General features: G+C 47.2%; 1 protein-coding gene across 2 annotated transcripts in view; it reads left to right on the top strand.

Annotated features, from left to right (window-relative positions):
• The window catches only part of CACNA2D4 (calcium voltage-gated channel auxiliary subunit alpha2delta 4), a 117,804-nt gene that overhangs the window by 88,915 nt on the left and 14,462 nt on the right, over positions 1–14,427 (top strand). For both annotated transcript variants that reach the window (XM_033057445.1, XM_033057446.1), the window contains exons 27-32: positions 3,442–3,503; positions 4,613–4,627; positions 7,040–7,084; positions 7,940–8,002; positions 13,291–13,361; positions 14,181–14,256. In XM_033057445.1, the coding sequence (XP_032913336.1) occupies positions 3,442–3,503; positions 4,613–4,627; positions 7,040–7,084; positions 7,940–8,002; positions 13,291–13,361; positions 14,181–14,256 (332 nt within the window). The remainder of the gene's footprint in view (positions 1–3,441; positions 3,504–4,612; positions 4,628–7,039; positions 7,085–7,939; positions 8,003–13,290; positions 13,362–14,180; positions 14,257–14,427) is intronic.

The raw sequence follows: 14,427 nt of genomic DNA, 5'->3' as shown, positions 1-14,427 counted from the left end.
TGCCCACAGTGGGCAGCACAGCCCTGCGTCTGTTCCCTTAGGGATTCAGGGAGAACTTGGGGGGTGCTGTTGGGGTAGTTGGGATGAGGGGAATGGGTGACAGATTCGTGCCCCTGAACTTTGGGTGCAGCAGAGTGTGTTCAGCCGGAGGTGCGTGTGTCAGGTGCGGTGACATCCATCAGAGACAGGCGTTCCCTGCCCTCCCTGACATCGCCTGCTGGTACAGGCATGCAGTAAGCAGCCACATCCAGCCCAGTGCCTCTGCTGGGATTTCCTCTGTGCTCTCCCATGGGCTCCTGTAGCCTTCCCCCAAAAAATCAGACCCCTATCTTGCCTTCCTCCATCTTGATGAATACCTCGCATTTGTTAAGAATACTCTTTTGTTGATCTATTTAAACACCCCCTTCTATCAGGTCCAGTGTCATAAACACATTTGATTTGAGCTTTTTGCTCATTTTAATTTGTCTGGAAGTTATCTTTTTAAGTGAAATTTTTTGAGTACTCAAAGTAAATTTCAAGCTACTGATTCAAGAAGAAAAATATTAAGCAATAGGGAATAGAGAATGCAAATGGATGGTACAGGCATGGCTGTTCTGGTACCTTCCATTTGAATCACAGGTTTTATGTAACCATTGAACCAGCTGCCATGAAAGCAGGTTGTGAATGGCAAGGTAAATCTTGATAAGCTCTCTGCAGGATGCAATCTTGAGACTTTGTTATGCCTTTTTGTTGTGCAGCAGGCCCAAGAATTAAATCTTGGGGAAAGCTCCTTATGTGAGCAACATATGGATAATCAAAGAGAGAAGCCAGAGACTGCAGTCAGAAAGAGAGGGCAAGCAGGGGATGAGCTAATGAAGCAGGCATGCTCAGCAGAGGGATGAACAGGTGGAGGGGAAGACTCTTCTCTCCACGGAGGGCGGCTCCAGGGAAGGCCCACTGCAGCCATGGCTTTGCAGGCACGGTGGGAAGTGGTACACTGCTTTGGGTACCATGTCAACACAGTGACGCCCACCTGTGCCAGGTGTTCAGCACCGCTTGTCCTCCTGCTTTATTGCATTGCAGGGCTGCTGCAGTGGCACAGGTTGCTTGCATATGAGTGGGAATAAAACTATTAGCCATGGTCTCCCTGGGGACTCTGCAGCAGCCACTCATCATTTCATGGACCTCACATCTTCTTGCTGATGCAGCATACCCTTTGCCACCAGAGCAAAAGGGCTCATTAACAATCAGCTATTCTTTGGAACAAGCACAGAGGAGTTTATTCCAGTTTTTTCCCTCTCACTTGAGCTATAGCATCATCCTTATCTCAGACTGAATCACTGCTTTCCTCCTTTCTCCTTGACCTCACCAATAGCGTGAAGATGCACAGGTGACTATTTTTTACTAGCACTGGGGGGGTTGATTGTGGCCTGCTTCTCTTCAGCTCCCATGTCTTACTCAGGTCACCCAGATGTGTGAAAGTTTCTCACAGTGCTTGCCAGTAGCTGCTGCTTTCTGTCCCTGCCACTGGCCACCAGTCCAACCCCCAGGTTTACTTCTTCATCATGTTGTAGGCAGCTCTGTCCAGGCTAGGTATGTGGTACTTACGCCTCCTGGGCAGAAACAAGGATTTACAACCAGGGGCTAAGACCTCTCTGAAGAACAGTTTGAGGCCAAGTGTTCCCACTGGCAAAATCAAGAGCCACTGAGTAAGTCTGCAGTGGAAGATTAGTTATGTTGGTATGGACTCCTCTTCAAGTCTCATGGAAACTGTATGTCCTGCGTAATGCGCATATCCCATTGCTGTGATCTGCTGTGATAAAGGGAATGACTCTACCTTGAGATGGTTTGGAAGGATGAATTTATTTAAAGCTATATACCAAATCAGGTGCGTGGGCCTCATGGGTCTGAGCAGCAGCATCACCGCTGCCTGCTGTCATGGCATGCTGGTTTGTCAGCAGGGGCACCAAGCCAAACCATGCCTGCCACAGCCTTGCTGAAGCCAAGGAATCTTAGCCCAGGCCACACTCAGCCCTGTCCTTCCTCTTCTGTTTGCATTCTTTGTCTTGTCTGGTTTGTGCTCTGCAAGGATTAGGGCAATGCGACTCTACAGAATCATTCCTTTCCCCTACAGACAGGCAGTCAGATTCAGTTTACAGCAGGGAGAGCTGGATGAGAAATTTGCCTCTGATATAGGGGATTTGTAAGGTGTACCAGCAGTAGGAATGTGACAAGGATACTGGTATAAAACACAGAGCTGATGCCAGGTGCCAGGGTCTCTGTGCATGAGGCAAGAAAATACACCATTGCATGCTCCATATGTATGGGTATGATTTTTTAAATTCATACCCATCTGAATTAGAGCATCAGATCACACTGTTAGCTTAAAAGCACCCACACGGCATGATTCAGATTTAAAGGATCTGTTCCCCCTTTGAAGCTCCTTCTAATTCAGAGGAAATCTGTAGAAACAGTAACACTTCATCCTCCTGATATTGGTGTTGTGAAAAAAGGCTCCAGATTTCCCTCCCTGTATTTCTTTTTCTCCCTCACTTGCACTTTATATTCTATTTCAAGGTCCTGCTCGAGGCAGTAATTCCTCCAGAGTGCTTGGATTCAACTAGTTGACACACAGCCCAGTTGTTCCCCATCACTGTGCCAGACTGTGCATGACTGCACTGGTTACTGTGTGTGCTTGTAGGCAGCCTACCCAGGGACAGCCAGGTTGTCCTGTCAGAGAGACCCTGCACTGTTCCTTTTCCTCTGCAACTATGCCTTAATTCAGGAGCATGATGCTGGGAATGGAAGGGAAATTAAGCCAGGAAATTAGGACACACTTCATTAAGAAACACACACACGGAGTTCTGCTTATCCCACCGTGCACTAGGCTGGGACCAGGTAACAAATCACTACTCATAATCGACCCTTTCTATCAAGCAGCATTCATAATTCTGTGCTTTTGTAGTGGCTTAGGAAAAATCTAAATCTCTGTGGTTCCCCCTTGAGACAGGTGGGTTTTCAAATTAATCCCTTCCCCACTAGCCTACTTTATTTCTGATTGATGTTGCATGGTGTAGGAGTTGAGGTTGGGGCAATCACAAACATCCATTCTGACCAGGCAAATCTGAAAAAGACAAAGGCAAAAAGCTCATGCCACTCCTGGGGGCTTTGGGGAATTTTTTTTGGTTGTTGTTGTTGTTGATCTGTTTGTAGGTTCGTCGTGTTTAGTGTGACGGAAATCTCAGTACCTCGGTACAGTCAGTGTCCCCTTTTCCTCTCCCTTGTTAAACCTCTGACTCTCACTTGGCAGTCTGACTCAGCACTTACCATTCACACTTGAAAGCAGGTTGCAATTGTGATTTCCATCCCATCACCTTGGGCGTGTACTTACTCCTCATTTCCCAACTTGTATTTGTCTTCAGTGCTCCTCTTTTGATCCTCCTCTCCTTTTGTTTCCTGCAGCTGTGGGTGTGCAAATAAAGCTGGATTTGCTGCAACGCAAGTTTTGGATGGCCATGCAACAGGTAGGAGCATCAGCAATCATGCAGAGACACAGTTTAATGCTCTTCATCAGCAAGGTCGATGCTGTGTTACATCACATACAATGGCATTTTAATGAGGGCTTTTGTGGAATTCACATTAAAAGATTTATGAAGTAGATTAGTTTGAATTCACACATTTCTATAATCCTTTGAGGGCACTAATGCGGTGTGAGCCATGAGTCTGTTCTGCAGATGCTGTGGTGACAGTGTGAGTATCCTGGCCTGGCATTAGCTCTGCTGCATCTGACACATTTAATTGTGGAAATATTCTTGTGCTCATTCAGCCTTTCAGAAACCTCATGGAAATCTGCAACTTTGGGCACACAGAAAAAAAAAATCTACTGCCTTCTCTTGTCATCTTGCTAGCAATAACAAAACACTACCAGCTTGCCAAAATAAAAAATTATTTACTGCAGGGATAAGCTTTTGGTGTTGTCCTAATATTAGATACTCTTCTGGACTGAAAGAAGAGGAATAATTAAAACAACTCCCCTGGTCTAGGGAACAAGAAAAATGAAACACCTTTCCCTCACCACCCAGGGCTTTCTCCCCAGGCTTTGCTTTCAGGGAGGTCTACTGGAGGGGTGAGCATGACAGCAGTGTAGCAACACACAGCAGAAGTGGCTCTCTGCTGTCAGAAGAGGGAACTGTCATCAGATGGGATGACAGAGAAGACAGGAGAGCAGGAAGCTGCTCTGTGGTGGCAAGAGCATCCTCATAGGTGGGAGATCACATAAACCTAACCTGAGCTGAAATAGATTTCTGCAAAGCACATGAGCACACCCTGAAACAGCAACATAAAGCTTTTGAAAACCCTCCTCAGGGCCATACCCAGGCAGTTCTCACACAAACAAGCCCCAACAGATGTATAGTGAAGCTGGGAGGCCTAATGAAAGCAGGTGAAGGAGGCCTGAGTGCCAAGTGGCCACAAGGCGTGGCCCTGGTAGGTGCTGGTGTGAATAAAGGCTCCATGTGGTTTCCCAAGCTGTGAGTGCTATTGGACGAAGGAATGACTAACAGATTTTGTTTTCTCTCTCTCTCCTGCCGCACTGATGCTGTGCTGCTCTGGCTGTCCACACTGTGCCTCCCAGCCCAATGACAGTGATGTAAGTAGACAAAAGCTGGGGACAGGGAGGCATCCTGGCGTGCCTTGCAGCCAGGCTTGGCTTCCTAATTGTGTCATTTGTGTGCCGTCATATTGTAGGCACTGTCCCTTGTGTGCAGCCACTGGAGAGGGTCCAAACCTGTCACAGGCTGTGTTTGTCTTCACAGTAATTAAGTGTCTTTGGCAAAGCTCAAACTGCTCTGGGTCACAGAGACCTGACCACAGCAGGAGGATGCTGTGAGGTAGGCTGGTCCCTGAGGTGGGAGCTGTGCCCTTGAAGCAGCAGATGTGATCTCAAAACAACCTGGGAGCACAGGCTCAGTTCTGGCCCATCTCAGAGGCTTCCTGCAAGCTGCCAGTGCTCTCAAACCAGGGTCCTGGCTGTGGTGCTGCTGCTGTATGTCCTGCCCAGCACCAGGCACTGCTGGAACTTTTTCCAGGTCTGGAAGTGCAGTGGCAGTGCGACTCAGCTGTCACACTGCTGAGGAAGATGTGTGACACGAGCCCCTTCTGTGGAAAACCACTGTGGTTCACATGGGATGGTTTCTCTTCTGATACCTGAACCCTGGGCTCTGTATTTGTTATCCCCAATGCCCTAAGCGTGGTTTGTTGTGACCATGTTTCTCTGCTGACCAAAAGAAGGAACATGCCAGGGTGAAGCACAGGGCCACCTCTAGGAATACATCCAGGGAAATAAAACAACCACATGCTGCTTTGTGGTGAAGCAGGGGTGAGATGGTGTTTGCAACTGTGGATAAAGGAATTTTTTTTAAACCATCAATCCCTGGAGTCTCAAAAAGCCAGCTGCATTCAGAGTGGGAACATGTGATATTGCAAAGCCTGACTTGGGACTTGAAACAAACTCAGGCATCTCCAAACCTCCTCTGAAATTGAACAGAGAGATGGAAAACCAGTTTTGTTCTGCAAAACTCAAGGGGAGAAAAAAAACTCTAACTGAAAGTTACAGTCTTGTTGTGGTCTGCAATGTCCAATTTATCTCTTGTTACTGAGAATCACCAAGAAAGGGAGATTAATTTAATGTCTAAGGGTTTGAGAAAATAGTGCATAGCTGGCTGAGAGCAGACTGTGTATGTGGTATGCCAGTGTCCTTCCCTGACCCCAGAAAACCTCTGGCAGGAAGGGGACTCCACGCTCAGAAAAGGCAACACCATCTCAGCTTTCTTCCCTCTGCTACTGGAGAAAACAGAATTAAAAAATAACACAAAGAGACAGACACATGCAGCCATGGCAAACTCTGAACAATTATGAAATCAATAAGCACCTGAAGGGCTTTGTTACTCACCACTTAACCCCTCGTGTCCCCTCCCCATTCAGTGTTGTGAAACACATGTCAAGTCCACTACACAGAAATTCTAAATGAAAGAAATGGATGGTGCCTTGGGCTACATGTGCACCATTCACATCCTATTTTATCATTAGCTGTCTGGAGAATAAAGAAACCAACAGCAACAACAACAACAAAAAAATCCCTGCCTGAGAAGAACCCTGAACTAAAATACCATGGTATGTTCTTAGTCCAGATACTAACAGATGCTGAAATGCATGCTGGTTTCTCCCTGGTGCACAATAACCTTTGCTTTTGCCCTTTCTTTACAAGTGCCTCCTCTGCTTGGAGTGCACAGGTCCTGCTGGGAGCATGTCAGGGAGGCAGGTGCTGGATCTGAGCCCTCAGGAAAGGGCATGTTGCTCATAGAGGCAGGGAGTTGGAGTGGCTGACCTGGGGGTGCTACCTGTGCGTGCTGTCGAGCCTGTCCTGGGGGAAATGCCAGCAGAACTGCAGAGCTGCATCAGATACTGTCCTGGAAACCATTAGCCCAGCAGTCCCAAGGGGAAGACAGTAAGATAAGCTCATGCCATGTGCTGAGGGATGCACTCAGAGCAGGTGGCTCTGGGTACAGCTGCAGGTTGAGTTCTGGGAGCCCCAGGCAAGAGGCTGTGAACTGGCACTGACCCTTTGCTCAACAAAGGGCACTACAGGGATGTGTAGGACAGCCAGGTGCCCACACAGAAGGAGCACATGTCACATCAGGACAACCCCAACCACATGCATGGACTGTGAGGGTACAAAAGCCCAGTTTCCTTTGTTTGGGGCCCCTCCTCAGAGACACCAGCTTGAGCTCTTTCTGTGTTGCTGCACCATTAATAAATTGCTTTAAGGTTCTGGATGTCTGAGACCCTGCTATGGGAAGCCCGGAGTTGAACGAGTAAGGTAAATTTGTCTGGCTGTGTGCGCGTGCAGTGTATGGGGAGTCAAGCAGAGACCTGTGGGGTCACTGCCTCAGTCCCAGCAGTGAAAGCCTCTGGTGGGGGGGAGTGACTGCTACAGCTCCTGCATGCTTAGACTGGGAAGTTTCCTTCACACCATGGTTAATTCTCTGCTTTCCCTTTGCAGTGCAGTGCCGTGGATGGAGCCTGTCCACTCAGCTGTCAGGATGACGTAAGTTGCCTCGGTTTCTTCCTGGTACCTGTGATGGGTGTGATTGACCACCTGCTCTGTGGAGATCTCTGTCTCCCCAAAAAAGGCATTGCCTTGTTGTGTCCTCACAAGAGATTGCATAGCTGGGGGCAGGGACCTCATCCTAATGAGACAAATCCACAGTTTAGGTCTTGTCCCCAGCCAGACCAGGGCAGAGACATTGGGATTCCAGTCAGTGAAAGCCCATCTCCTTTAAATCTGTCTCCCTGGCATCCTAGATCTTAAAAAAAAAAAAAAAATGGCTGAGATGCATGGTGGACCCCTCTCTTTGTGTCTGTGGCACTGCTTCAGCCTTGGTATCAGGAATATGGGGGACAGGAGCTCCTCTGCCCTGAAAAGTAAGATCACCAGAGATTTTTTGTGGTATGTTCATGTAGGATTTTCTCTGCTTCCTAGTTTTTGCTCTGCAGGACCTGAAAGCTTTCATCTAAACTCTGTGTGTCTGTTTACTGCTTTGCAAAATAAAAATAAGGTCAGCACTGAATACTCAATGGTGAGGAGAGGGTTATTTCATGAGTGGCTATAAGACTCGGAAATCTGAAGATGGAAAGCATTAGATGCCATGTTATTAAAGAGAAGAGCACTTCAAATATCCTGCCTCTTGCCAGAGACAATCTCTGTCACAGTTCATGAACTCAATACCTCAAAATGGAGGCAGAGCGGGAAAAGAATTGTGTAAACTCATGGTAGCTGAGCTGTGGGGCTTGGCATGGAAATGCTGAGGCTGTTGCCATCATCACAAAGCCACACTGCTCCATCCTGAACACAAACAGGGAAAAAGCCATCTTTAATATTGCTTCTCTTCCATCTCTGCAGATTCTGAACTGCTTCCTCATCGACAACAATGGCTTTATACTTGTTTCCAAAATACCTGAAGAGGTAAGAGAGTATAAGAGAAGGAGAAGAGTGGGGTTTGCTTGTTCCTGAAAAACCCACCAGAGCTGGTTAAAACAAATGAAGTTGAATTGTGTAATAAGGGTGGCTATGGTGTATTTAAATTCAACTGCACAGTGAGGGGGAAGACTCCCAGCAGAGTGACAGCACATCCTGGGTGAGGAAGGAGCTTGCAGTGATAAGGAAGGAACTAGTCAAAATATCTTTTGATCAAAAGAAAGAAAATTAGACTCCATTCCCTTGGCACAGATGCTATTGAAAGATTATCTGAGACAGTCCCGGAGGGGAGGGGAGGAGAAGGGAAGGGAAGGGAAGGGAAGGGAAGGGAAGGGAAGGGAAGGGAAGGGAAGGGAAGGGAAGGGAAGGGAAGGGAAGGGAAGGGAAGGGAAGGGAAGGGAAGGGAAGGGAAGGGAAGGGAAGGGAAGGGAAGGGAAGGGAAGGGAAGGGAAGGGAAGGGAAGGGAAGGGAAGGGAAGGGAAGGGAAGGGAAGGGAAGGGATTTTTGAGTGCTTCTGAAGTCAAAGCAGGTGTTCTTCAGGAAAGGAAACTGAGGGGATGGTAAGAGCAAAATGCTAAAGGCAAAAAACAAAGACAAAATAATTTAGCAAATTGGAAACAGGAACACACCTAAAGAATTGGAGAATTTACTAGACTTGCAGAGGTGAAAGGAGCAAGGGAAAATGCTCAGAATCAAAATAAAAATAAGGTCTGTGTTTCTACAGCCATTTCTAGGGAGCTGAAGGGGTGCAAGTTTGATGTGACATCCTGTGCAGCTGGATAAAGTCAACACTACCAGCCACTGCATGGTTGAGCTACACTTTTCTGTTCTCTGAAAAATTCACCACAGAGCTACTTCTTTCAAAATAATTGTCAGAAAGTGGTATGTGGGAACAGTCTCATAAACTACAATGCCATAAGTCAGTAGTAGGAGTGGGCTTAGAGAAGAAATGGGAAATGAAGGGGGTTTGTTACTGACAGAATTGTGGAGTTTCATTAAAATTGCCATTGTACTGGAGTCAACAAATGCAGTTTGAGGATTTCCAAAAGGCAGTAGATCCAATCCCATAAATTACTTTCTTCAAGATGTGATAAACAGGTTGAAATGGAAATTAAGGTAACAGAACTCCTGGCGGATGTGATTAGCACAAGCAGCACAGCTTCCAGAGGAAAGAAAACTTATCAGCTCTAGTTCTTTGAAAGTGTGGCAAAAACAGGAGATAAGGGAGACTAGATAACCTATTGAATTTCAGTTGTCTTCAGCCTTGAACAGAGTCCCTTACAAGAAGCTGGTGAAATAGTGAAGCATGAAGTAGTGACATTGATCTCAAAGTAGCTGGGACAGAAAAGAAAGAAGAAGAATTTTTAAATGGTTATTTAGATGGAAAACATCTGTATGAGTCCCATGGTTTCCCACCTGGACTTGGGCTGGTTAGCATATTCAGAATGGACTGGCAAAAAAAAAAAAAAAAAAAAGAGACTGTGCATTCTGTAGGCAGTGAGTTCAGAGAGGCTGAGATGAGACTCTTGAGAATCACAGAGCAAAACCAATCACCAATACAGAGGCACCAGGGGGGTGGTTACAGAGAGATACCAAGGGGAGTTTATTGCAAGGGATAATCAACCTCTTTTCTGCAGGAAAGTGGAAAGTGCCCTACCCAGCACACTGAATAATCTGGTAGAAGTGTCCCTTCAATTATGTGGTGTGTCAAAAAACAAAATGCAGATAGGACTTGAAAAATAAGGGAGGGAAATGCTGTAAAAGTTGCTGTGGCTCCTTACTCTGGGAGGCCAGGTCCTACTGAGCGTTTAGGGTGAGCTGGTGGTCTTAGGAATTGCAGTTTTCTCCTCTGACCCCCATGGCTTTTTCAAAGATGCTTTACTGAGTCCAATGCTGTGTGTCCATCAGTGGACACAGCTACACCTTTTAGCTACCATGTCACCTGTGTGTCCTCAGCACTGCCCTCCTTGGTTCTGCCTCTCTACTTTTTCCTGCATCTTATGGAAAATGGGTCGAAAATGAGTTTTCCCAAAGCTCATCTCTGAAAGATCTGAGTAGCAGAAACATGGAATTATAGTGGATTTGGGTAAATTATAAACATTATCCACATGCCTCCAAGATTAGGCATTTTGGCAAGCACCAGAGCTGTCCTCCTCCAGCTTTTACCTTCCCTCACCTCAGAGAGTTCACCACTGGTTTTTTTTTCTGATTTCTTTATCCTGTTCCAGTTACTATTTTTATTTCCTGGTGGCACCATGAGTCTCCACCATTAAACCCTACAGGGAATTCAAGACAGCAACACTAAACCAATGCCCTGAGTTTCCAGATTTTGACACCTGGATGCTGCTGCATGGGATCACTTGGTGCTGTGCGGCCTTCCCTGCCCCATCCTGTAGTCTTTCATCAAGGCATCCTTTAACATAATGCCAAAAAATCCTGTAGCTGGATTTTTGTGGGTATTTTGGCTTTTCTGCCTTCCAGAGCTGCCTGCTGCCTGCACCTCCTTCCCTGGGTGACCCTGGAAATCAGAGTAGCTTTCTGCAGGAATGGGGTGAGGACAGACTCTGCTCTTCTCTGCCCTTGGGATGGGGGATCAAGGTGGGGGATTGGCTCTAATAACCTCTGTATGAAGGCAGCAGGAAGCTTACTGGCAGTTGGAAACCACCATGAAAAAGGGACTCGGGATTTTAATGAGTGACAAGCTGGAAGCTCTCTGCAGGATTACTTGGGGAAGAACGGGTAATCTCTTAATTCGAGCTAATCTCCCCATCCAGTCTCATCCCAGAGGGAGCAAAGAGTTAAAACAGAGCCAGGAGAAGGGAGGGAGTGAGGACCAGGTGCTCTGGAAGGAAGGGAAAATAAGAGGCAAGGTCGGGCTGTGCTGCAGGGAGGGCTGCTCTGCATTTTCTGCCATGTTTGTGTCGTGGCCCCACAGCCATCCCTGAGTTTTTAACTGCCTCTCACTGCCAGTCATAGGCACAGCTGTGGATCCCAGGTCTTGGGCTCCCTCCGCCTGCTGCATCCAGATGTTCCCTCACTCGATAAACCTCTTTTTCTAGGACTGCTGCCTTCTGCCTGAGGCATTTTGCAGAGGATGTCTGCAAGCTCTGCCCAGGTACTCCTGGAGCAGGGTGCAGGAAGGCAGCCAAAAGGCCAAGATGCCATCATAGCTCAGAGCTTGTGGGGAGGCAAGGACTGGCTCTGTTTGAGCCACGACAGAAAGAGGCCGCCTGCCTGCCCAAAGCCTGGGCGATTTGGCAGATCCTCTTTGTCTACAGCTCCTGAGTGTACAAAAAGTGTAAATTGCTCAATAAGCCAGCAAAGCATGGATGCATGTGAGCCGTGCTGTAGCTTTTGAGTCATATGTGTGCTCTCAGCTGCATGTCTTTCCTGTGCACAGGATGCACGTGTGTCTGTACGCTCAGCTGCAGGGGGGAGTGACACAGTGTGTGTCACCCAAGATGTCAGAGCAATGCTTTGTGCCGTCAGCCTCTGAAATGCAAGGGCCTGTGGAAACTTGCCCGGAGATGGGAGTTAAGAGAAACACAACAGAGGGATACCTAGGATAGGAGCAGTCACTGAAGGAAGCAGGATATAGTGAGAGCTGCTTTACACAATATTGCTCTAGTACAGGACCACTCCGGTTTGTGCCAATTGATGCTTTTCTCTGTTACTGCCTAAAAAAGCAGCAAACTTCGAAAGTCTGGTTTGGTGTTGGAGGCCAGTTTACTGATGCCTTTCTGAACACACTTCCTAGGCCATACTCTTACTTCCACTAATAGTTCCTCCTTCTTATACCTATGCAAATGATGTCCAACATGGAGAAATTTGGCCAGACATCAGCACCTTTTGACAGAATGGGCCTCATTTACAGCCTTGCAGGGCCCACTCTCCTTGCCCCACTATCTGCAGCTTGCATTGTGTTAAATCTCACTGCTGGGTCTGCAGACTGGTATTAAATGGAAGCAGCTGGCCTCTTCACCACCCTAATCAGATTGAAAGAGCGAGGGGGGTGAAAAAAAGTTAGTGCTTGCTCAGGCACATTTGACTGTCTGAGACGATTACAGCCTAAATGCTGGAAGGGGAGTTGATGTTATGTATTAATTTATACAGTGAAATTACTTCTAAAGCCTTTTGGGAAGAGGCTCATAACCACAACACTACTGTTACATGATTACCATGTGATCTTAGGTAAATCTGCCTAAGGTTTTTTTGTGGAAATGTCCCACTCAAATAAATGAAGTCATCTGTCATCTGCTAATACATGCTAAATGACTGCTAGCCTATCAGTGGAAAAGTAAAATATCCCAGACTGTGTGAATGCTTCCATAAAACATGGGAACTATTTACTTTGTCAGGACCCATGAGCCAGGAAAACAGACAGAGGACAGCTCATATCAAGACTTTGATTATTTACAAACATTTCATTTACTTGCCTGTGAACAAAGCAATGGACTTGACAGGTTTGAAGCATTTTTGCAATAGATTTGTCATTGTTTGGTAAGCAGGAAGACCAGAATTGTTTGAGGAAATCTTTAAAGCAGCAATTTGAGATTGGGTCCGTATTTGAGGGTATTGACTCCAAGGCACACATGGAACCAGAGGGCCACAAGCTCCACTTTTAGTTTGGGCATGCAAGCAGGACTGGGGAAATGTTGTCCCCCCAGATGCAACTTAGTGCTAGCCATGCCTGTGCACAGCATCTAAGCTACAGGGATGGATGAGTTTGTGTTGTGTAGTTTGGGTTACTCCCTGCTCAAAACTCACACAGCAGTGAGTTGTAAAATTGCATTTGCTACCTAAATAAATCTGTACGTCACACTTGTGCATGGTGGGCCAGTTCACCTAGGGCAGCAGGAGACCAGAGGTTTCCAAAACCACTATGGCCATGGGTAGCAGAGAGGCTCAAATGGAAGACTCAGGCATTCAGATGCAGAGAACATGGATTCCAGACAGCCCACAGGAGAGTCCAGGCTTCCAGTGATTCAGCATGCCTGGGTCTCTGCAGCTTGAGAGTCTGCCTTTTTCTGACACAAGTTGCAGGGACTTACGTGGGCTAAATCATTTTCAAGCGTGGTAGGAATGGTGCAGGATGCCCAGCTGGTGATGGGGGAAGTCCTCCCTCAAGCTTTCCAGCCAGCCAAAGGACAAAGCTCGGTGTTGCCTCCTTACAAAAGCCCTCATTATGTACAGCAGGCCTCCAGACAGCAGGCAGGAGCCATAAAGCATTTGGAAAATTTGCAGTTTACTCTGTTTTTCCCTTTCTGTGTTTGCAGACTGGAAAATTTTTTGGTGCAGTGGATGGCTCAGTGATGACCCAGCTGCTAAACATGGGCATGTTCAGGCGGTAAGTGGGGGATGTCCACACTGTACTTCCTGTTCTTCACTGGTGTGTGGGTCAGAGCATGTTGGTCCCTCTAAGAAGCACTTGAGCAGGGAAAATGCACATGCTGATGATGCATGTGACTCTCTTACTCAGACACAAGAGCTCCTTTAGCTACCTGCCCCCTCTGCTGACTGCTCAGCCATCATCAGCACATACACACTGTTTCTCCTCATCTCTTCCTCTTCCACCTGCTGCAAAACGCAGAGAGACAGAAACTCCCAGTCTCTGTGTGGCCAGAGAGCATCTGCTTCTCTCTCTTTCCAAGGCAAGATGTTATGAGAAACACTTCTTGGCATTTTGGGTACAGAAGTGCCTCAGCTACTCCTGCCTTTCTGGGGAGTGGTTGTCTGAGAGCCCCACAGATGCAGCATTGCAGCTGGGTGACCACATTTCTCTCTCTTTCTTAAAAATACTTCTGTTCATTTCACTCCAGTCCCCCAGCTGATGTCAAAAGAGAGTTCAGAGATTCAGTGGCTTTGAAAACAGGAACTAGGGGGAGCTGAGGTAGTTACAATTATAATTCCTCTGCTTTGTAGTCTGCTTTACTCACTCTCTGAAATTAGGGACATATCTCCTCCTGTACTGACCCAGTTACATTAATCCAGAGCCTGGATTTCTTGCTCTGCAAGATCCTGCACTGCCCAAATAGCAAAGACCACTGCTTTAGTGAATCCAGGAAACAGTTCATACATGACATTTTTGAGAAAAAGCTGATGTGTCTGTCCCGTGGGTGGGTGCATTGCTTGCTTTTGACTGTGTGCTTGTTGTGTTTTGTTGCAGAGTGACCATGTACGATTACCAGGCAATGTGCAAGGTGCCCTACCACCACCACAGTGGTGCCCAGCCCCTGCTCAGTGTACGTATCTGTCACCATGCAGCTCTCCCTGCGCTGGCCTTCCTCCTGCAGGGCTTCTCCACATTCCCCAAAAGACTTTCAGGTGATGGGACTGTCCAAACTCACCTCAGGCACCTCCCTGAAGCAGTGCTGGCCACTGATGTTGGTTTCCAGTGTGGCTCTCTATTGCCA

The sequence above is a fragment of the Catharus ustulatus genome, chromosome 4 (assembly GCF_009819885.2).
Source record: "Catharus ustulatus isolate bCatUst1 chromosome 4, bCatUst1.pri.v2, whole genome shotgun sequence".
In the NCBI taxonomy this organism is placed as follows: Eukaryota; Metazoa; Chordata; class Aves; order Passeriformes; family Turdidae; genus Catharus; species Catharus ustulatus.
The sequence above is the reverse complement of the archived record's forward strand: the minus strand, read 5'-3'. Positions and strand labels throughout refer to the sequence as shown.